The 20,516-nt window shown below is 42.0% G+C and overlaps 1 protein-coding gene across 2 annotated transcripts in view; it reads left to right on the top strand.

The window, feature by feature from the left end:
- Positions 1-20,516, top strand: part of MTHFD1L (methylenetetrahydrofolate dehydrogenase (NADP+ dependent) 1 like) — a 253,352-nt gene that overhangs the window by 78,818 nt on the left and 154,018 nt on the right. For both annotated transcript variants that reach the window (XM_054988191.1, XM_054988183.1), the window contains exons 17-20: positions 4,729-4,805; positions 7,070-7,210; positions 15,284-15,352; positions 16,407-16,518. In XM_054988191.1, coding sequence (XP_054844166.1) covers positions 4,729-4,805; positions 7,070-7,210; positions 15,284-15,352; positions 16,407-16,518 — 399 coding nt within the window. The remainder of the gene's footprint in view (positions 1-4,728; positions 4,806-7,069; positions 7,211-15,283; positions 15,353-16,406; positions 16,519-20,516) is intronic.

Below are 20,516 nucleotides of genomic sequence, written 5' to 3' on the forward strand. Positions count from 1 at the left end.
TTATTCGTCTGTCCGGGGATGAGCCTCCCCTCCCTCCTCGCCGCCGCCCCCCCCCCCGGCTCCAGGGGCCCCACAACTCACCTAGCCGGGGCAGGCGCGGCGGCGGACGGGCGCGGCCGCGGCAGCCGGCCCGGCGGACGGGCGAAGCGCTGTCGCGGCGCCGCGGAGGCGGCGGCGGCGGCAGCAACCCGGGCGGGAGGAAGCGACCCGGGGGAAGCAAACCGGCAGGCTGGGCAGCCGCCGGAGCGGACGCCTCCAGGGCAGACGGCCCCAATGCGGTGGCGGCGACGACGGCAGAGGCGAGGCGGCGCAGCCGCGAGGCCCGCGCTTGCGAGGTCGAGCCTCGCCCGGGGCCGCGAGGCAGCGAGGGGGTGGGAACCGGCCCCGGCGTCGGCAGGCGATAGGCTGGCCCGCCCGCCCACCAGGGAGACGGGGGAAGGGCGCCCAATGGCAGCTGGGAGGCGGGAGGAAGGAGCACCAGGCTTCCCACCCCGGAAAGGCTGGAGGCAGGTGTTGCTGCCGGCATTGGGACAGATAATGAGCCTCACCTGGGGCGCTGGCGATTGGGGAGCGGGGCGGGGCTGCCCCTAGCGAGGGAGGGGATAAAAGGGGTCAGAGGCTCCCTGGCCGGGGAGGAGAAACAGGGAGGCTGTCCTGAGGGAAGGACCATCCCTGGGCCCAGAGGCTGTGCTTACCTGTTGCCAGACACGGTTTAACAGCCCTGGGGCCATCTGAGGCCAATCAAAAGGGAAGCTGAGACCCCTGGAGCCAGCAGACAGGCCGCCTGCCCGGCCTAGGTAGCAGCGGGACAACCCCCCGGACCCGCCGGCTGCGCTGACCGCACCCCCGCCACAACGGACCCGACGGACGCGGCGCCCCCTGCTGACGGAGAAACTCACATCGTCTTTTTGGCTGTCTATGGTATCTGCAAAACTCTACTCCAGCATCACATTTCAAACGAATCCATTGTCTTCCTGTCAGCTTTCTTCACCATCCAATTTTCACATCCATATATGGCAATGGGGAATACCGTAGTTTGGATTATCTTGATCTTGGTTCCCAGAGAGACATCTTTATCATTAAGGATCTTTTTTAGCTCCTTCATAGCTGCTCTTCCCAGTCTCAATCTGATTTCTTCATTGCAGACTCCCTTTTGGTTGATGATTGAGCGAAGGAATAGAAAATCTTGTACAATTTCAATTACCTCATTGTAAACTTTAAAATTGTGTAATTCCTCAGTGGTCATTACTTTTGCCTTCTTGATGTTCAGCTATAATCCTGCTTGGCGCTTTCTCCTTTAACCTTCATCAGTAGCCGTTTCAAGTCTTCACTATTTTCTGCCAGTAATGTGGTGTCATCTGCATATCTCAAATTGTTAATGTTTCTTCCACCAATTTTCACTCTACCTTCTTCAAGATCTAATCCAGTTTTCCTTATGATATACTCTGCATAGAGGCTGAACAGGTAGGGAGATAATATGCATCCTTGTCTGACACCTTTGTCAATTGGGAATAGGCCACTGAGTTGCAGGTTATTTTTTTAGAACTCTAAAAAAAGCAAGATCAACCACACACACACACACACCAGGTTAGAGTTACAATTCAGAGACAGCAAAGAGGAAGCTAGCACCCATAGTCATGCTTAGCTTTACTCCTGGTGTAGATTGGGAATATAGAAATGAGTTTGGTTTCTTGGAATGTCTTTTTCTTTCTATGCTTATTTCTCCCTGGATTGCTCTGAGCTTCCACTGACTAGATGATTCACTTTTAAAGAAAAATATTGCTCTTACTTTCAGTGGGAAAGTCAAATGTTAAGTTACACCTTCCCCTTGCAACTATTCCTTCTGCATGTATTGTAACCTAATCTTCTCTAGGGTTAAGTATAGTTTCCTGTGTTCATGTGAAGAAACGGCTTAAATCAAATTTAGCAATCCCTAATCACTCCTGTTTCATATTATTCCAGCCAATCTTTGCATGTTTCTCTAAAAGTTTCTATTTTCTACTTTGCTAAACTTTCCCCCAATTTCCCAGCCATTCATGCCAGAGACCCTTCTAATCACCATGGCTAATTTAACCACAAATTTCTTAACTTCTCTTTTCACTCACTTCCAGATACTTAACAGAGGGTTATGTCCTGTTCTTAACTGCAACTTAGCAACTTTCCCTTTTTGACACAGGAACTCCTTTACAGCTGGAGAGCTTCCTTTTCTCAGCTGTAACCTCTGACATTTTTTATTCTTTAGCCAAGTTCTGACTTGGGTTTGGGGTTCCTGATCCCCTAAAGCTTCATGCCCCTCGGTTAACATCTGAAGAGGGAGAAAGGGGAGATTCCCAGAATAGGGCAGGAAAGAAAAGGAAGGAATGCTGAAGATGGAGTATGCCCAAAATAACTGGATCTGTGGCTTCTTTGTGTATATGGCGCAGGAAACCATGCGCTTTAGAGTTAGATAATACATTATGAAAGCTGGCTAATGCAACTGATAAGCAACAGAAAATGAACAGTAGTCAGTGTTTGAGGGATTGTAGGATCCAAAGTAGGAAAATGATTACAAAGACATTTTACAATCAGTGCTAAAGACTTGGAGCTAGAATGAACTGGAAGCACAGTCTTCTAGAAAATCCTCTTTGGGAACAGAAATCAAGATTGGGAAGACATAGTCCAGGCAACTTAGTAGGGAATAAAATGAGCCCAGGGACCAGTCAAGGAGCAAGGGTGTGTGAATATGTGATAATAGAATTGCAGTGTATAGCCTGAAATGTCACCAACTTTTTGCAGTTTCCCAGGCAGTACTACCCTGGAAATCTTAGCCAAGAACTCCTGCCAATCACAGTAGCAACTTTCAAATGTGACTGAAGAACTCTAGTTAAATTTCCAGTCAAACAGTGATGTTTATGGATTTTTCTATGGCTCAGCAATGGCAATGCTTCAGTAGAAACCGGGGGAGGGGGGAAATACCTCTCTGCTCTTACTGATAGCAGGCTGAATGATAGGCAAGCTACTGGCTTGGCTTCTCTATCTTGGCTTCTCTGTTTGGGGTGGGGAGCTCTGTAAATACATTTTTATTTGATGTATTCAATTTGTATCATTGGTTAGCAATAGTTTTTAATTTTTAAAAAATCTGTTTAACAAAATGTATATCCTGCCTTTCTTTCCTCACAAGGCCCACCAAGGTGGCTGACAAATTAAAATGTAACCATTAAAATAAAACATATCATTAAAACAGATAAAACTAGAGCTTTAAAAACATACAAAGTGAGGGATCACTGAGGGTATGCCAAATGAAACAAAACAATCTTCACCCATTGGTGGAAAATGACAATAGAAGGAAACGGACAAATCTCCCTGAGGAGAGAATTCCAGAGTTTTGGTGCCACAGCCAAGAAGGTCCTTTCCTGGGTTGCCATCTGTCTAATCTCAGAAAGCGGGGGCACTGAAGCAGGCCTCCGAAGATATGAGTTTGTGTGGAGCATCTAGACGTGCCTATTGTCTACTCCTATGTGGTTGTCTGGCTCCAATAAGAAATTAGTTGGAATGAAAGTTATTCTTGAAATAAAATGATGGTGAAGTAAACTTCATCTTCATGAATATCCATTTCCTACACCTAGCTTAAGGGTCAGTTCTGACAGAATGTCCCTGGTATTGGAAGGTACTGGAAGCATTTCCATCTGATGGCAGCTTCGTATGTTCTGCTTTGTATGTGGATGGGCCAAACTCATGGGGAGCCTGTACACTAGTATTGCTTACTTTCTATGGCAGCTAGCAACATCTACATAAAAACAGCATCTATGCAGTGACCAGTTCTCAAGCTTGAATCTCCTGCATCCAGCTGTTCTTGTATCTAGCATTTCTATCTGTATGTGCTATCCATGTGAGAATAACACTAAAGTCAGTCTACTCTTGTATGCTCATTCCCACTGACTTCTTGAAGATTTCTTGAAGATTTGCAATATGTGGAGATACTGCAGTATAAACTGTAATCATAAACACTATTACTAGAGAGTAAATTAGTGGCATTTGCCACTGAGAAAACCTGTTTAAGATTACCAAGCAATGCTTCACTAAAAAAAAAAAACCCTTCAGAAAGCTATCTTTTTACCTATGGTTTAAAATATCATCAGTCACTATATGAAATGGTTAACACAAACAGAGCCGTGCTTCAAAGACTTGGTTTCTGTGGTACTTACAGCTACATCTGATACAACTAAGGACCAAGCAAGACATTGGAGATCTGTGATTTGATCTCCTGTCTCTTTAAATATCAGCCATGGGGGAAGGGAGCCATTTGGAAAGAGACTATAGTACGGGGTAAGAAGAGATTCTTACATCTTCCCCACTGTAAATCACTCTTCCACCCAATGCAGTTCCTGTATGCTGCTGTTCTATGGGACAAATAGCATGGGGAGTCATGGGGAGTCATGGGGAGAAAGGGTTAAACCTTCCCTCATCCAGTGCTGCAGTCCTGATCCAAACTGGGCCCTCCCATGACTGACATTTACCGTAATATAGAGGCAGTAGATCAAACCATGGATCTCCACTCCCTTCATTTCCTAAATTGGTTTATGTGTTTGATTTTTTAAAAATCTTTATGTATTATTTATTTATTTTAAAATAAATGGCATGCATGAAACAAAGTATATTTTTGTAATCGAGTGATGGCCCCCTTGGAGTTGGGCATGAGTAGAATGTTTTTAAATCATTTTGTCCTTTTGTAAAAACTTTTCTTTCCAGTGTTGGATACAAATGACAGATTTCTTAGGAAAATAACAATTGGAGAAGCCAGTACAGAGAAGGGTTTTTCTCGCCTGGTAAGTAATGTTCTGATAAGCTTTGGAAAATTAACCATTAACCTTCCCCCCCCCCATTGCTGTCATTTCACTTAAGTTGTTAAAAAGTGGCTACTTTAGATGTGGAATGAATTTCTAGAATTACGATGCAGGATTAAGTAGGATTACATCAGAGCTTTTCATAATGCATTCATGTAGGTGAGGTATGATATGAGGTATGTCGCAGTGGTGTGTGAGAAAACAAGTGCTTAAAAGTACCTTTATTGCGTAGTAAATACAATGTCAGTGGTTTAAAAATCTATGCAAAAATTATTCAGAGAGAGACCTGCTTGACGTAGCTCTCAAGGGAAAAAAATCCATAAAATCATAAACAATTCCATATATTATCAATATGCCATTAAAAACAATCATTGAGCAGTTCAAAACACCTTATGCTAGAAGCAGACAATGCAACAGCTAATTTTTTTTTTAAAGATAGTTAAAAACCTAGCTAAAAATTACTATTTGGGGATTATGCCTAAAATATAGGAATGTGGACACCACTCAGGCTTTAAGAAGCGAAGGCATTCCCAAAGCACGGTGTCACCACTGAAAAGGCCGTGTCTCTAATTGCAGAGATCAAGGCTTGGGAGGCAGACCTTAACTAAAATTAGAAAATTAAAATTCTCACCATGTTATCAGTTCTAAGTTAACTCAGTCTTTTTACATATTATTTCTTTTATGAATGTTTTAGCACAAAGGGCTCCTATGTATTTTAATTACTCTGTTTCTGTACAGTGGGTGGATTTGTGCTAGACCTGTGAAAGTGTTCCAGGTATACTTCAGAAGTACTGGAATGCATTCTGCCAGTTTTTCTACTGGTGCAAGAGGGGTGGAAGATTGTAGGACTTCTAGGGCTACGGTGAGGAGGGTAGTTGAGTAAGATCAGTCTCTCCTCCCTCTTATGCCAGAGGGAAAGCTGGTAGGGTCAAATCCCATGTGAGAAATAGATAGCAGTTACACTGGGTGAAGTGTTACAGAAGTGTGGGCCAGAGCACCAGACCTTTATACACACATTTGCCATAAGATCCAGCAGGGTAGAACACTGTTTTTCAAATAGCTGTGAATAAAGAGGAAATAATGGGTTGGGATGAACTTGCAGATCTTCCCACAGACACCATGTGGTACTCTTCTTAACAGCTATCTCATGACTCCCATTTCCTCACCTTACGAAGGGCTGATTGTGATGACAACTCCCTGTGTTTTTGTTCATTTTTCTGCTGATCCTTGCATCTGTATGAACAAGCAGAGAATAGTATCCATTGAGGATCTCCTGTATCTGCAGCCTGTGAATGGGGAGGGCTAGTGTGGCACTCTCAGGATTGCCACCTAGGCAAACCCCTTGGACTGTAAGCTTTCTAAACAGGAAAAAAATGGGAGGTGGGAGGAGAACTGTGGCAGTTTGAAAATTACTGAAATACAACAAAAGAAGAGGGAAGTGACTTTACCGAGGGGAGGAGAGTTAAATGAGAAATTCTAAGCAAATATTTTATTTGACTACTATACATAGTACTAAGTAATAGAGGTGTTACTATAAGAATTATAAGGATAGAAATTAACTAATTTTATTTCTGGCAGATAATTGTATAATGGAGAAATTATATAACTAAGATAGAACGAATATAAGATAGAAGGAAGTAAAGAGCAACATATAGAGTATGAGTTAAATTGATTGACTTACAGTGAATGTATACAATGCTTATAGAAGTACTTAAAGTTATGCAGAATAAGGGACAAATTGTTTGCCCCATATTGACGAGACAAGAATGAAATAAGATAGAATATGGAGTACAAAAGTAGACAAATGACTGTTATTATTAAAGAATATATGCCAGGAATGTAACATTTAGTCGATAAGTTAAGTGGGAAAGGGAATAGAGATAGCACTGTGTTATAATAGAAGCTTAGAAGAGCGTGAAAGTATATGTTTAATAGAATAAAATAAGTTTGAAATGAGTAGGGGGAAAAAACGGATAAGGGGTTGGAAAACTGTTGGAAGTCAACAAAAGGGGGGGGAGGGAGGGGGTTAGAACTGGAATATTTAAAGGAAATTGATTGTAATAGATATTATAGAGATTTCTAATCCAATAAAAATTTAAAAAAAAAAATAAACAGGAAAAAATTACGGTCATATACTATCCAGAATCTAGCAAACTGTTGGAAATCTAGGAGTGTTTTGGAGTAATCTGTTAGGGGAAAGTATGAATTAGAATTTGAAGTGCCTCTTTGTATACATTTTTTTTCAGGCTCAATTTGATATTGCTGTTGCAAGTGAAATTATGGCAATCTTAGCACTGACTACCAGTCTGTCAGATATGAAAGAGAGATTGGGGAAGATCGTAGTTGCTAACAGCAAAAATGAGCAGCCGGTGACAGCTGAGGATTTGGTATGGACAATGGAATGCTTTTTGCTTTTTATGACACCTTTTATTTATTTTAATAGTTAACTGCATTCAGCTAATTGTTTGTAGTAAGGGGATTTTTATATATTTATTTTACAATATATCTCATTCTTCTGAAACTCAAAGCAGCTCACAACATCATATTCATGTCCAGTAAAAACACAATTGCTTCTCTGCCATTCAATTTGTAACTGTGGCACTATTACTAAAAACATCTGTCATCTCAGGGGCACCAGCTATGCTTTTTTGATGAGAAGGGTCATCAGTAAAAGTGAGTGGATGCATCTTAATGGATACGCATGTCTGTAACAGTAGCAGCGACCCATTAAGTATCTCTCTTTGTGTGTGTAAGCAAAATAATCTAGAATCACATGAGAAGACTGATTGAAATTAACTAGAGCAGGGCTCCCCAAGGTGGTGCCCATGTGCATCATTGTGTCCGCCAACATTTTTCCTAGTGCCTGCCAAATGTTTTTAGAAAGTGGATGGGGCCAGGTGGGGTTTTTGCCAAGCATGGCCTCTGATTGCTTATTGGAGATTAGATTGACTGTGCAGATCTTTAAAAACATTGCTTGGCAGAAACTGCTTCCACAGTACAAGAATTTTCACTGTGTGACTGAAGGTAAGCTGTAGCAACCATTTTGTGGCTGGCTCCACCTTCTATGGCAACCATTTTGCTGCAGCTATTTTGTTGCTGTGCCCACATGCTGTGTCAGAACTCCAAATGTGCCTGTAGTCCCTGAACTAGAAACTGTTAGTAGTACTCTTCTTGTCCTGCATCAGTGTTTCTCAAGCTGTGTAATAGACCTGGGACAGGGTTTTTAGAATACCTCACAGCAGGGCACAAAGTTTCAGGAAAAGCTAGAATCCTGAGTCAAGGAGAGACTTCCTCCCCAGCCTAGACATGATTGTGTTGCAATGCCTTTCAGAAGTCAATTTTCATTAACACCCATTGCATTTATGGATGTGACTACTCCCACATCCACCCCATAATTCCTACCTAAATTGAGAAGAGTTCCTGCTGTATTCAAATCCTTCCAGACTGTCTGTCTGTCTACCTCTCTCTGTTTTCTTGTTCTGCTCTCCATTTTAATGCCAGTGCAGTTTCTGCACTCTCACAGGGAACAGGTAAATAATATTGTGTTAGGTCCAGAATACAGAATATGTTGTGAAAGAGGCCTTACAAGTACAAAAAGTGTGAGAAACATAACTATTTGATTTTGTGCTGAAAAGAGAACTATTCTTCCAGTTGAGAGAAGGGAAGATACCCATAAATATTTTTGTTTCAAAACAAAAGCAGTACTCTAAATGTGAAGCTTCAGAAATAACATAGGAGTCCAGTGCGACACCTTATAGACTAGCAAATTATATTCCCAATAAGTTTTCATCAGATCCTTGAAGTGAGCTGTGACTCACAAAAGTTTATGTTGGAATCATTTTTGTTAGTCTTTAAGGTACAACTGGGTTCACATTTCATCTTGCTGGTACACAACTACCCATCTGCCAATTTTTTCATGTCACTTTTAGTGTATGTTTCCATAAACTCTTAGTTTGTGTTCAAAACCATTCATTTTTTTAGTTGCCTAGTTTTCTATATGTTAAAACAATGCAATAATTTAAGCAGTCTTGAATTCATTATTTAATGTTCAGGCTAAACCACTAATTCCTTCTCTCTTTCAATTATTTCAGATGTGAATAGTGTTTAATATGCCCTGCAAATATGCAATTGCTCTTAATTTCAGGATGCTATATCACATATTCAGTGTAGTGTAATAAAATCTAAAATACACATTTGGCTGATGAAAACCAGATGTGGTAAGGGTTGGAAACAGGAGGGGACAGAGAAGAAAAGATAACTTGAATATTTCATAAGTTGAGAGGCTTCGTTCACAACAGTAATGAATTTGAAAAACTCAGCCTCTGTAATGGAGCCGCAGAATTTACTGCCAAAATATAGTGTTCATTGAGCAGAGTTCTGAAGACTAGATTGCAATTTGACTGCAGAATTGTAGCAAGATATTTGATGGACAGATGCCATATCTCCTTGGCAAATTAAACTGGCATGCCCAAGAATAGTATTTCAGCAGCTGTAAGGAATATTAAATGAATATGTAACTATTTGTTTAGCTACGAAGCTTCTCAGGTTTCTGAGCAAGACTGTTTAAAATATTAAGGTTTATTTGCTTTAAGGTAGAATGCTCATTTTACAAATAGTATACAGATGAGGATGTTGCCTTGAAACCCTAGACTAGTTGCTTGGGGCTAACTTTGTTAGGATCCTAGAATTATCAAATGACCCATCTTTATTACACATGTGATAAAGAGCCCATATCCTGTTGTTTGATAGTAGATTTCTTATTTTATATTGGATGAAGCAAATATCCAACCAGAGATCCTATCTGGACTTTTAAGCCATAAAAATTTAGATGACAAATAGCATCCAGGTTTTAACCTTGAAAAGGCACAATTCATTAATCTCCATGAATGTGAGTATCATATGAGAAATAGCATAACTCCTAGATAGTAGGAAGTAGGCATTACCATGGGAAGAAATCCTTGAAGATGACCACAGTAATTTTATTAATAAAATATGCAGCATCACCATTTACAGGACTTGGTGCTTTTTGGTCACAGCTGTACGGGTTTACAGACACTTAACCAATTGTTAACTAGTTGGCTATACCTCATCCAGGCATCATAATAACCATAAAAGAACCTTTTTAGATTAGACTGAAGGCCCATCTAGTCTATCACTTGTTTTCAAAAGTATCCAGTCAAATGCTTATGGGAAACCCACAAACAAGTCCTGAAGGCAACAGCCTGCTCCTGTTATTTATAGCGTTGGTATTTTAAGGCATAATGCCTCTTTAACATGGGGTTCACTGTTGGTTTTCTGTGCAGTCCCATATGGGACTGCGCATGTGCAGGCCTGCTGACTGGACAGATTTTACAGCTTTTTTCCTCCTCTAGAGGGGGTGCTCTCCTCCCAGAGCGCTTGTGCAGCAGTTTCCTGCTTAAGATGCCCGCACTCTGGGGGAGCGCCCCCCCTTACCCTTTTCTTATGAAGGAACCAAGTACCATCCTGTTCCCGGAATGAATATTACAACAAAACTAGTTCTTTATTAGTTGAATTGCCTGATGAGATAACAGAGCTTACACTCTATGTAAACTTATCTTACCAGGAATGGTCTAGGCTTTGAACTTGGGCGGGAGCTACAGGAGTTAATCCTTGTGCCTGTGTACTGACTATCGTGTTAGAATACTTTGTGGTTTTCTAACAGGGTAAGGTTTATCCAACTCCTCTGTTAGGTTCACAGGGCAGCTATTTTCTGCCTCCCGCTCCGCAGCGGACAGAAAACGGTGTTTCGCATTACATGCATACAGTCCCTGTATGAATTGAGCACATGTCCACCAATCACTTCAGTAGTACCACAGTGATCACTACATTTGGTACTAGCTAACAAATGGAGAGACCTTTGAGTTTTTAGCCAAATGTCCATTGAGAATGTTGTCTTGCAAGGTAACTTTTAGTGATGACTATACCAGCTAAACATGAGTGAGCTAGTGGATCTGAGGATAAACCAGCCAGTCCTGGACACATATCAGGAGGAAATACACCTCAGGCCTAGCCTTGATTTTCTTACTGAAGGGGTTTCAATTCCACTTGATACAAGAGATGATACCACTGGTCCCCTTCATATCAGCTATTTAGGGGGACATAAGAGAACTTCATACACTGAAGATTAGAAGACCTTGTTTCATTCTATTTAGATAATACAACACAGTTTGAACTATTTTTACATTCTTGTGAGTTGAGTGATATAAATTATCAATTTATGTCATGTAAATTGCGTGTCTTGTCCATTAGGGAGCCATACACAGACCACTGGGTCTGAAGCAACATTGACAACACTTCTTAAGGTGCTCCATTACATGAGATAGGCGAGTTGCAATAGGGCATCTGCTGACGCTGTGATAAAGCACTATGCTGTGGATACTCATCACAATGAGCAGTTTGGCAAGCATTGTTTCAGAGAAGAGTCAACCCTCCTCTGTGTGGTAGCTTGCTAAACTCCCATGTGGGACTGCACAGAAGACCGACAATGAAAACGGAGTTGCACTTACCTGTAACTGCTGCTCATTTAGGTCTTCTGTGCAGGCACACACATCCTCCCTCCTACCTCGCTATATACTCTTCACTGCTCACATGAAGAGTCTGGCGGCAAAGGAGAAACTGAGGGTAAGGGGGGGCACTCTCCCAGAGTGCGGGCGTCTTCGGCAGGAAACTGCCACACAGGCACTCTGGGAGGACAGTGCCCCCTCTAGAGGAGAAAAAAGCTGTAAAATCCATCCAGTCAGCAGGCCTGCACACATGCAGTTCCAAGACCTCAATGAACAGCAGTTACAGGTAAGTGCAACTCTGTTTTCCATTTAGCTAATAGCTATTGACAGATCCCCATAAATTAGTATAAACTTTAAAAAACCTGCCTAAGCTAATGACTATCACCACATTATGTAGAAATGAGTTGCATAAATTATGTGTTGTGCAAAGTATTGCTTTCTTTTGACTGCTATATTTATTTCATTGGATGACTCTGCACTCTAGTATTAAAATGAGAAGGGAAAATTATATAAACTTCTCTTATTTGCCTGTTTCTCCCATATTGGAAAGCCTGTTGTTTGCTTTATCTTTTCCTCTTATGAAAGATATTCCAACCTCTTTATCAGTTTAGTTGCCATTTTCTGTACCTTTTCAGTGTTGTGTTAGCCTTTTGGAGGTGTGACTAGAACTGCACACAGTATTCTGAATGCAACATAAACAGCCATTTTGATGCTGTATATTTTATTTGGAATCTCTATTCTAATCATTGCCAACCTTGATTTTACTTTTCACACTTCTACCACATGCTGAATAGACGATTTCAGCAAACTGTTCACCAAGGCCTCAAGAGCTCTTCCGCAGTCAATTCAGACCATATCAGCACATACAGTGTAAAGTTTTGCACCTAAGTGCATCACTTTGTACTTAATTTTAATCTCACTTGCTAGTGTGTTGATTGTTCATCAGTTTGCAGAGATGCTTTTGTATTTTTGTTTGTTTATTTAAATAAGCATTGGATTTTACTATCCTAATGTCATCCACAAAATTGGCTACATCACAGTAGTGCTTAAATTATGGATAGCAAAGGAGAGCAGAAGATTGGATTCCCATTTCAGGTGGTCCAAATGAACCTCTTTCCATAGGAAACAGGAAGGGACTGAAAAATCAACTCTCTGTTTTCAAAGCAAGACCATCCATACATTTAGCTCCTGCCAATCAGGCTGCACAACCCAGTTTGCAGTGTAGCACCAGCAGAGGGCACATAGATACCACCTCAGGGATGATGCCTGTTGAGCAGACAGCTCTTTGATGGTTCTGTGTTGCTAGTAGCACTTGCCCCACTCTCAGGAGCTCAAGAAATTGCAGAAAACTTGAAGCAAAGGTAGAGAGTTATTAGTCTCTCACTTTGTCCTGGCTTAGCCAAAGACAGAAGCAGCATGAGACCTGTGCTATTGCTTCCATATGCAAAGGCACTATATGAACTAATACAAGGCTCTGCTCCTCACCAGAGTTCTCTGCCACACATAGAAGATTTGAGAAAAGGAAGAGCTTTCCTCCCTTGTTGTGTTCCAGGCTTTGGGAAGGGATAGAAGCACTTTTAAGTTTTTCTTGTGCTTCTCCTTCATGCTACTTCAAAGCCCACTGGGCTGCAAGAGAAAAGAAGCTGGGATCTTCTTGTGCTGTTTTTGCTTCCCGGAAAGCCTAGTGAAAAGGGAAATAGACATGAAGGAGGGGAAGGAAACAGCCACTAGGGATGTGTGCTTTGGGTTCAGGATCCAGGTTTTTAACCCGAATCGGGCCCGATTCGAGATGTTTTGGCATTAACAAATCAGCCACAGCATTGCTGAAGCAATTCAGAAATGCCAAAGCAAAGCTTACTGAAGTGCTTTGGAATGCTTCGGTAAGCTTCAGGTAGTGCAGAAGCAGTAGTGCAGAAGGAAACAGTTCTTCTGCAGCTAGTGAGGCTTTCTAGGTGACTGGAGTGGGGGTGGCATTTTGCAAGTAAAATGCACCAAATTTTCAGGGGACCTATTCCTACCTGTCCTCTCAAGCCCCCCAGGTTTCAGGGAGATTGAACTGGGGGGGCATGTTATGGCCCTTCGAAGAAGGTGCCCCTATCCACCTCCAATCTCCATTATTTCATATGGGGAAAACTAGGGGAGCTTTCTAGGTGGCTGAGGGTGGCATTTTGCAAACAAAATGCACCAAATTAGCAGGGGACCTGTTCTCTCAAGACCCCTCAAGTTTCAGGGAGACTGGACTTCGGGGGCCTTTTTTGGTCAATGGGAGGTGGGATGAGGGGATTGGAGTGAGAGGCAGGAGCGGGAGGAGGGAGGAATATCAGGGAAGGAAGGGGTGCTCAGAGAGAGTGGCCAATAATATCTCTGCAGCAGCACGATCCCAGGCCAATTGGGGGATTCTCTGGGAGGAGAGTGTTTTTTTTTAAATTTCAAAATGCTGCTGCAAGGATTTAAATTGGAGGCTTGTCCCTGCTTAAGCCACATTCGTTGTGTGGCCTTGTGGCTTACCTCGGTCTCTAGGCTGGCTGTGACCTACTACTACTAGACTAGACTGGTGATTCTCCCGCAGGACCTGACCGGGGTGGCTGCTGGACCTGACTGACTGCACCTGGTTTGAGATTCACTAGACTCACAGGGGTTTTTCTCTTTGGGGGAGGGAGTTGAGGGAAGGGGAAATTGTTAGTGGTTTGTCCTTTAAATTTAAAATTTTCTGCTAAATTTTTGCTACTTGGTTGCTGAATTGTTTTGCTGTGTGGGGGTGCTCTTCTGGCTTGTTTCAGGGGGTGTTTTGGGGGGGTGCGTTGGCTTAGATTCACTTATTGTTATTTTGCTGTTCTACTGGGAGGGGGCTTCTGTTTTATCCTGTTGTTGTGTTGTGTGGGGCTTCCTTTGCTGCTTGGCTGCTTGGTTTCCTAAGAGTTCACAGTTTCAGCTAAAAGCCAGTGGGGGTGGGGGGAGGTCTTGAGAGGACAGGTAGGGTTAGGTCCCTCTTTTAATATTTTAATATAAATGTAATGTAAAGATAACATGAATGCTGTTACAAGAAATCTAACAAATAAAATTTATTTAAATTGAATTTTTATTAGTGTGACTCTCTGATATGAAGGTGGATCCTCATAGGGAACAATAAAGAGTGGCTGACCAGCCTGCTCTGAGGGTGCTGGAGTTTTTTGGGGTGTGTGCGTTTAGTTCTGTTGGGCTTTCCCAGGGATGATCTTGCATTCAGGAGTATGCCTCGGCTATGGCATCCTTGTCATGTGTGTAAGTGCCCCGGGGAAAGACATTTTCAAAGTTCTCATCATAGAGAACAATGGGGAATGGATGGCCAGCCTGCACTAGGGGTGCTGGGCTTTTAGGGGGGGGGCTTCAGTTTGGTTCTGTTGGGCTGTCTGGGGTATAGATGGTAAGTGGGAGTGTGCCTGTGGCCATTCCACTATCCATGTGTTTCTACTGGGGGATTCTGGTTTTCCTACAATAGAAACAAATGAGGTGGCCAGGGTCACCTTCCGGGGGGGGCATAAAATGCCCCCCCAGGGCCCAATCTTTCTGAAACTTGGGTTGTTGTGAGAGGAGAGTTAGAAAGTCTCCAGCAACTTTGGTACTATTAGGAAAGAAAATGCACCCCCTCAAGGCCTCTGGATAGCTGGGAGCGGCGCTTCCCATTGGAAACAGTGGCCGAATCTTTCCTAATAATCCCCAACCATGTTGTTTTGCATGATGTAATTCAGAAGCATGTTTCTCATTGCCATTCAAAGTTTACAGTGATTCAGGCTGTGCTTCTTTTATTTTGAAATAGTGAAAGAATCACCCTGTGAAGGCAGAATCATGTTTTTGGCAGCTCTAGATTTACTCAAAATTAGCTTACTTGAATTTCTTCTGTTTCTAATAAGGCTACTCTGAAAAATAAAGCTACTTAAATATGTTTCTCTTTTTTAGGGAATAACAGGTGCTTTGTCAGTTTTGATGAAGGATGCAATTAAACCAACACTGATGCAGACATTAGAAGTAAGTTCAGTCATTTTTGTAAAATTATCTACCACATTAGTCTTTCCTGCCCCTTTTCAAGACTGTACCTAAATTGCTGGAGTGTGAATTTTAAAACAAATTTTAACAAAAGATTCAGCAACATATACTGCTCTTATCATGTTGGATTTGCATAAGCATTTTACAAAGAATGTTGTTTGAAGAAGATGTTAACCTTGAATCTAAGAACATTGAGATTTTCATAGAGTAGCTGTGCTCAAAATATAACTAAGATCTAAAGCTGCATTTTCTGCATGTTTTAAATCATATTTCCATCCAGTGGGAGTTAGGAGTTGATACATATCATTGGATATCAGCCTATGGATTGTGGCCTTCAGTTCATGAAAGGATTTCTTTGAGGGATCTTTATGGTTTGGATGCAATCCTATGCTTTAACAACTATGGAACAGAAATGAATAATGGTTTCTTTCTTAACTAAATAGCAAATAAAGAGAAACTCTGTTTTTAAAAAGGTTATAATTCTGAAGACACTGAAAGAACTATATGCTTGTGCCTTAGCATGTGGATTTAAGATGCTACTGTTCTGAAACAAAGAAATGGAACAATGTCATTTTATTAGGCTCACTTGCCAGATCTAAATATATGTTTGTAAGAAGATCTTGATGCTACTTAATAGCTTGGTCTTCACATGCAGCAGAACGAGGTGGGAGTAAAGAAATGATATAATGGGCTGCTGTGGAGCATTAGCGGCCCTGCAGTCAGATGTTAACAATCCAGCCTACCAAGGACTGCTTCATCAAAGCATCAGCCTAAATCTGCATGCCAACATGAGCAGTGGACCTCCCTGAACTTCCATTTTACTTTGTTGAACAACTGGCAGCTCTTCCTAGCTTACCCTAAAATTGCCTTGATATAAACAAGAGGCAGCGTTTTGTGCTTCCACTAGGGACCCACAATCCCTTAGGGATCTGGCACAAAGAACTTGTAGTTGCCCTGCATTCCAGTTTGCTCCTGCTTAACTCACAACTGGTTTGTTTGTTCTGATTACTGTTTTACTTTTTCATGTGTTACTTAGGGCACTCCAGTTTTTGTGCATGCTGGACCTTTTGCAAATATTGCTCATGGTAATTCTTCAGTTTTGGCAGACAAAATTGCCCTTAAATTGGTTGGCAGAGATGGATTTGTAGGTAAGTACAACCTTGTTTCTTCTTGGCATGTTCATCTGTACACTAAATGAGCATTCATTTGAAACAAATGTCCAAATGTTTATACTGAAGTATATGTGTGCATTGTATTTTATATACCATTGCTTAGGTATGAGATATTACTTTCTGAATCAAAAGACATTTCCTATCTGATTTGTTTGTTGAGGGTCTAAGCCTGCTATGCATAAGCAGGAATGTTTGTACAAGCAGATCTTCACTACCTTCCTCTTCTCCTTTTATGCTTCCAAAAACCTGTGTTGATGTATGGGGGACCCTCCTGAACAAAATGCCATGTGACATAAAGAAGTTGTAGTGAGGAGGGATCCAACAAAATCCCTTCTTTCCCTTGCTCTTAGACCAGCAGAGCAAAGGCTCTTTAACGCTTTAATAGTGCTCCAGTGCAATCTAGAAAGCCAGCTGAATTTTGTTATGTTTCTGATATTCTCAGCAGAAAGGGTCAGCCAGTTTCTTAAAATAATCTTATTAATTTAGCTCTTTAAACCTTAAATTAACCTATTTAAGTAGCTCTGCTCTATAAATCTAAACATTTGTGATTCTGAAGGATGATGCACACATAATGGCCACAGGTGGTTTAAGGATTATGTTGTCTACCAGTGTTCCATTCTGGAGTTTAGGAGCATCATAAACCAAGCTGAAATGGGATTGGCAATGATCAGACAAATGTAAGCCAGGGAGGTACGGTGCCCTGTTGACAAGGGACAGGGTCATGACATTTTGCTGCTTGCTCCCTAATCAATGATTAGTCATTATATCTTTACTAGACCTACCAGGAAAAGTTAAAATATCTTCCATAATTTTTTAAAAATAAAAGATGATTTAAAGTTTCCAGTGCCAATTAAACAAGTAGCTCTTTACTAGATCTACTCAGGAAGTGAGGATCTTTTAAGCCTATATATAGCATAAATTCCCTGACCAAGAATCTCTTGTATTTATTTATTTATTTATTTATTTATTTATTTGATTTATACCTCACCCTCCCCACAAATGGGCTCAGGGCAGCTAACAACCTTCATAAAACACAGTGAATCAATCAAAACCATAAAATCAATAACAATCTTTAAAAGTAATTAAAATAGTCCACATGCAGGCTATTTAAATAAATATTTGGGAGTCCGTATATGGGCATAGCAGATGGCTGAGGGCAGCCCCAGAAAAAGTGGTGGTCTTTGATGGAAGAAGGGGAACACACGCTGGCACTCAGCCGAAGGCCTGGTGGAACATCTCCATTTTACAGGCCCTGTGGAACTGTAACAGGTCCCGCAGGGCCCGGATCTCCAACGGGAGAGCGTTCCACCAGGCCAGAGCCAGGGCAGAAAAAGCCCTGGCCCTGGTTGAAGCCAGACGGATGTCCTTTGAGCCGGGGACCACCAAGAGTTGCTTGTCTGCAGAGTGCAGTACCCTGCAGGGGATGTAATGGAAGAGGTGGTCCCACAGGTATGCAAGTCCCAGTCCATGAAGGACTTTAAACACCAAGGTTAACACCTTGAACTGGATCTGGAACTCCACTGGGAGCCAGTGCAGCTGGCACAGCATAGGATGAATGTGCGCTTGGATTGGCATTCCAGTAAGGACCCGTGCTGCTGCGTTCAGGACCAGCTGTAACTTCCAGGTCAGGCCCAAAGGCAGCCCAGCATAGAGTGAGTTGCAGTAGTCTAGCCTGGAGGTGACCGTTGCATGGATTATTGTGGCCAGGTCCTGGGACGAAAGATAGGGCGCCAGTTGCCTGGCCTGTCAAAGATGAAAGTGCAAATTTATTACTGTGATTATATAAGTAGTAACACTATATGTATTTAAGCTAATTGTTTATCTAATCCAAAGTAGAGGGAAAAGATGTTAGTAGATCCCCCCCACAAGCCTTATGTCCAGACTAGCAGATGCTTAGTTATTCATAAATTTGGCAGAAATGACCCCCAAAGCAATGAGCAGTTGCATAGAGGAGGAGGATTGATCAATGCCAGGGGGAGCTGATAATGTTTGGAACCCAGGAGGTCTGAAGTTTCCAGGAAAGATGGAGTGGCTCAAGGAAGAAGCTCCTAAGAGGTTTCTAGTTCAAGACCTCCTGCAACTGGCAATCCTGATAGCTTTCATGGATTAGGGCTTATACCTCTTTGACTAGGACTGGGAGAAGAAATGAGAGTTTTGTCCATTGTCCTAAATACATTTCTGGAAGTATCTGGATTATTAATTTAATAGGACTCTCTGTAACGTTTTTTTCAAACATGGTACTTTGGGTGATTTCCTGTTAAGGGAATTTTTCCAGAGGGAAAATAAGGTGATGAAGTAATATCATTCACGAAAAACAGGTCATGGCCCATTGAATAGAGTTTAGGTATGGTAGTTTTTAATGCATTTCCCCCCTTCCCGATTCAACAAAATATACTCATCATCATTCCCAGTTTAGGGGAAGAAGTGACTGCATTACAGATTTATATAGTTTTTATGAGAAGGGGGTTTGTGTTTGTTTCTTGTACTTTATATAGTTGAAAAACTATGGCAGAATATTGCTCATAGTGAGCTTAAGGTAAAATAAACTTTAATAAGCTACCTAGATAATTGACTTCCTTTATACTACCCTGAATAATATCCTTATCACAATAAAACAACCAGTGCTAGCTGCTTAACTACTTATGATGCACACACACAATTGTATTTCAATGGATCCCTTACATGTATTTATAACTGTATAACAAAAATTTATAAATGACTTGACAAAAATAGTACAGCATGTGTGTTTAAGTAGGAAATGAATAATCTCCAATAAAATTTTAAATATCTCTCTCTATAAAGACAAGTGTCCTGACTGACTCATCATCGCCCAACCTAAACCCCCAGACCTAGAAACATGAAATTTGGGGAGAACATTCCTTTCATGATGTAAACACCAACAAAGAAGGGATTTTAAGAAATTCACTCCCTAAGGAAGTAAAAAGAGATAAAATGTGTTTTCCCAGAGGGATACAGCTTCCCTGTGTGGCTGGTAGGCTGCTGCCTGCTTCTCCCGGCCCCCACTGCTAGCTCGGCCACTCTTCCCTGATTGGGCCAGCCTTTCAAGGTCATTTGCATATGCGGCCTGATTGGTCCTCATCCCAACATTCTAAACAGTATGCAGTTGCTATTGGGAGTCATTGAATGTTTCCTCCACCTCCCAGTCTTCTTCTAAAAGTTCACTAGGGCCACCAATCCTGTGGGGCCTGGCTTTCCTGTGTGGCTGGCAGGCTCCTGCCTGCTTGCACTCCCCTCTTTCTGATTGGTCAGCTGTGGAACTCTGTGTTCTGAGGTAAAAATCAGGTCAAGGAAACTGCAGACAGTTGAAGAAAGACGGTACAAGACTCCTGAACAGGGATTTTATATAAAAGTCAGTATGGCAACTGATTTTTTAAATGTTCATGGGGAGATGGTGCATGACCTTTCTAGGGGCCGTTTTGATACGAACCTCTCACATGAACCTGCCAAAGTACCCACCACACCACCCCTCCCTCAGTCCAACTCTACCTCACACCTCTTGCAGCCATCACCTGCCCCCAAAAAGCCGCCTGGCAGACGTCATCGTGCAAGATACACTGATGCTAAAAGGAGGAAGCAATTTAGAGATGCAGCAAAGAAATATGCACATCGTACTCCTGCAGTGCACCGAGCAGCAGTGGCCAAGTACCAACAAGATTACCCCGATGTACACAGAGCAGGAGAGTCTCTCTATGAGCAAAGCAATCCTGAAAGACGAGTAGAGAGGCATTCATTTCCATGGAAGGTCAAGGCTCACTCAGGCATGGCATATGATCCTTTGCTACCTTCAAGTTGCCTCTTCATCCATGCAGAAACACCCCTGTTCAGCATCTCAAAACAAAGCAACATGGCCCAAGTACTGCGGAACTGTACGCTCATTGTTTGGGATGAGAACACCATGGCGCTTAAGGGGTGTTTTGAGGCACTGAGCATAACCCTCAAAGATGTTAGGGGCA

Source organism: Eublepharis macularius, chromosome 1, assembly GCF_028583425.1.
Source record: "Eublepharis macularius isolate TG4126 chromosome 1, MPM_Emac_v1.0, whole genome shotgun sequence".
NCBI classification, from domain to species: Eukaryota; Metazoa; Chordata; class Lepidosauria; order Squamata; family Eublepharidae; genus Eublepharis; species Eublepharis macularius.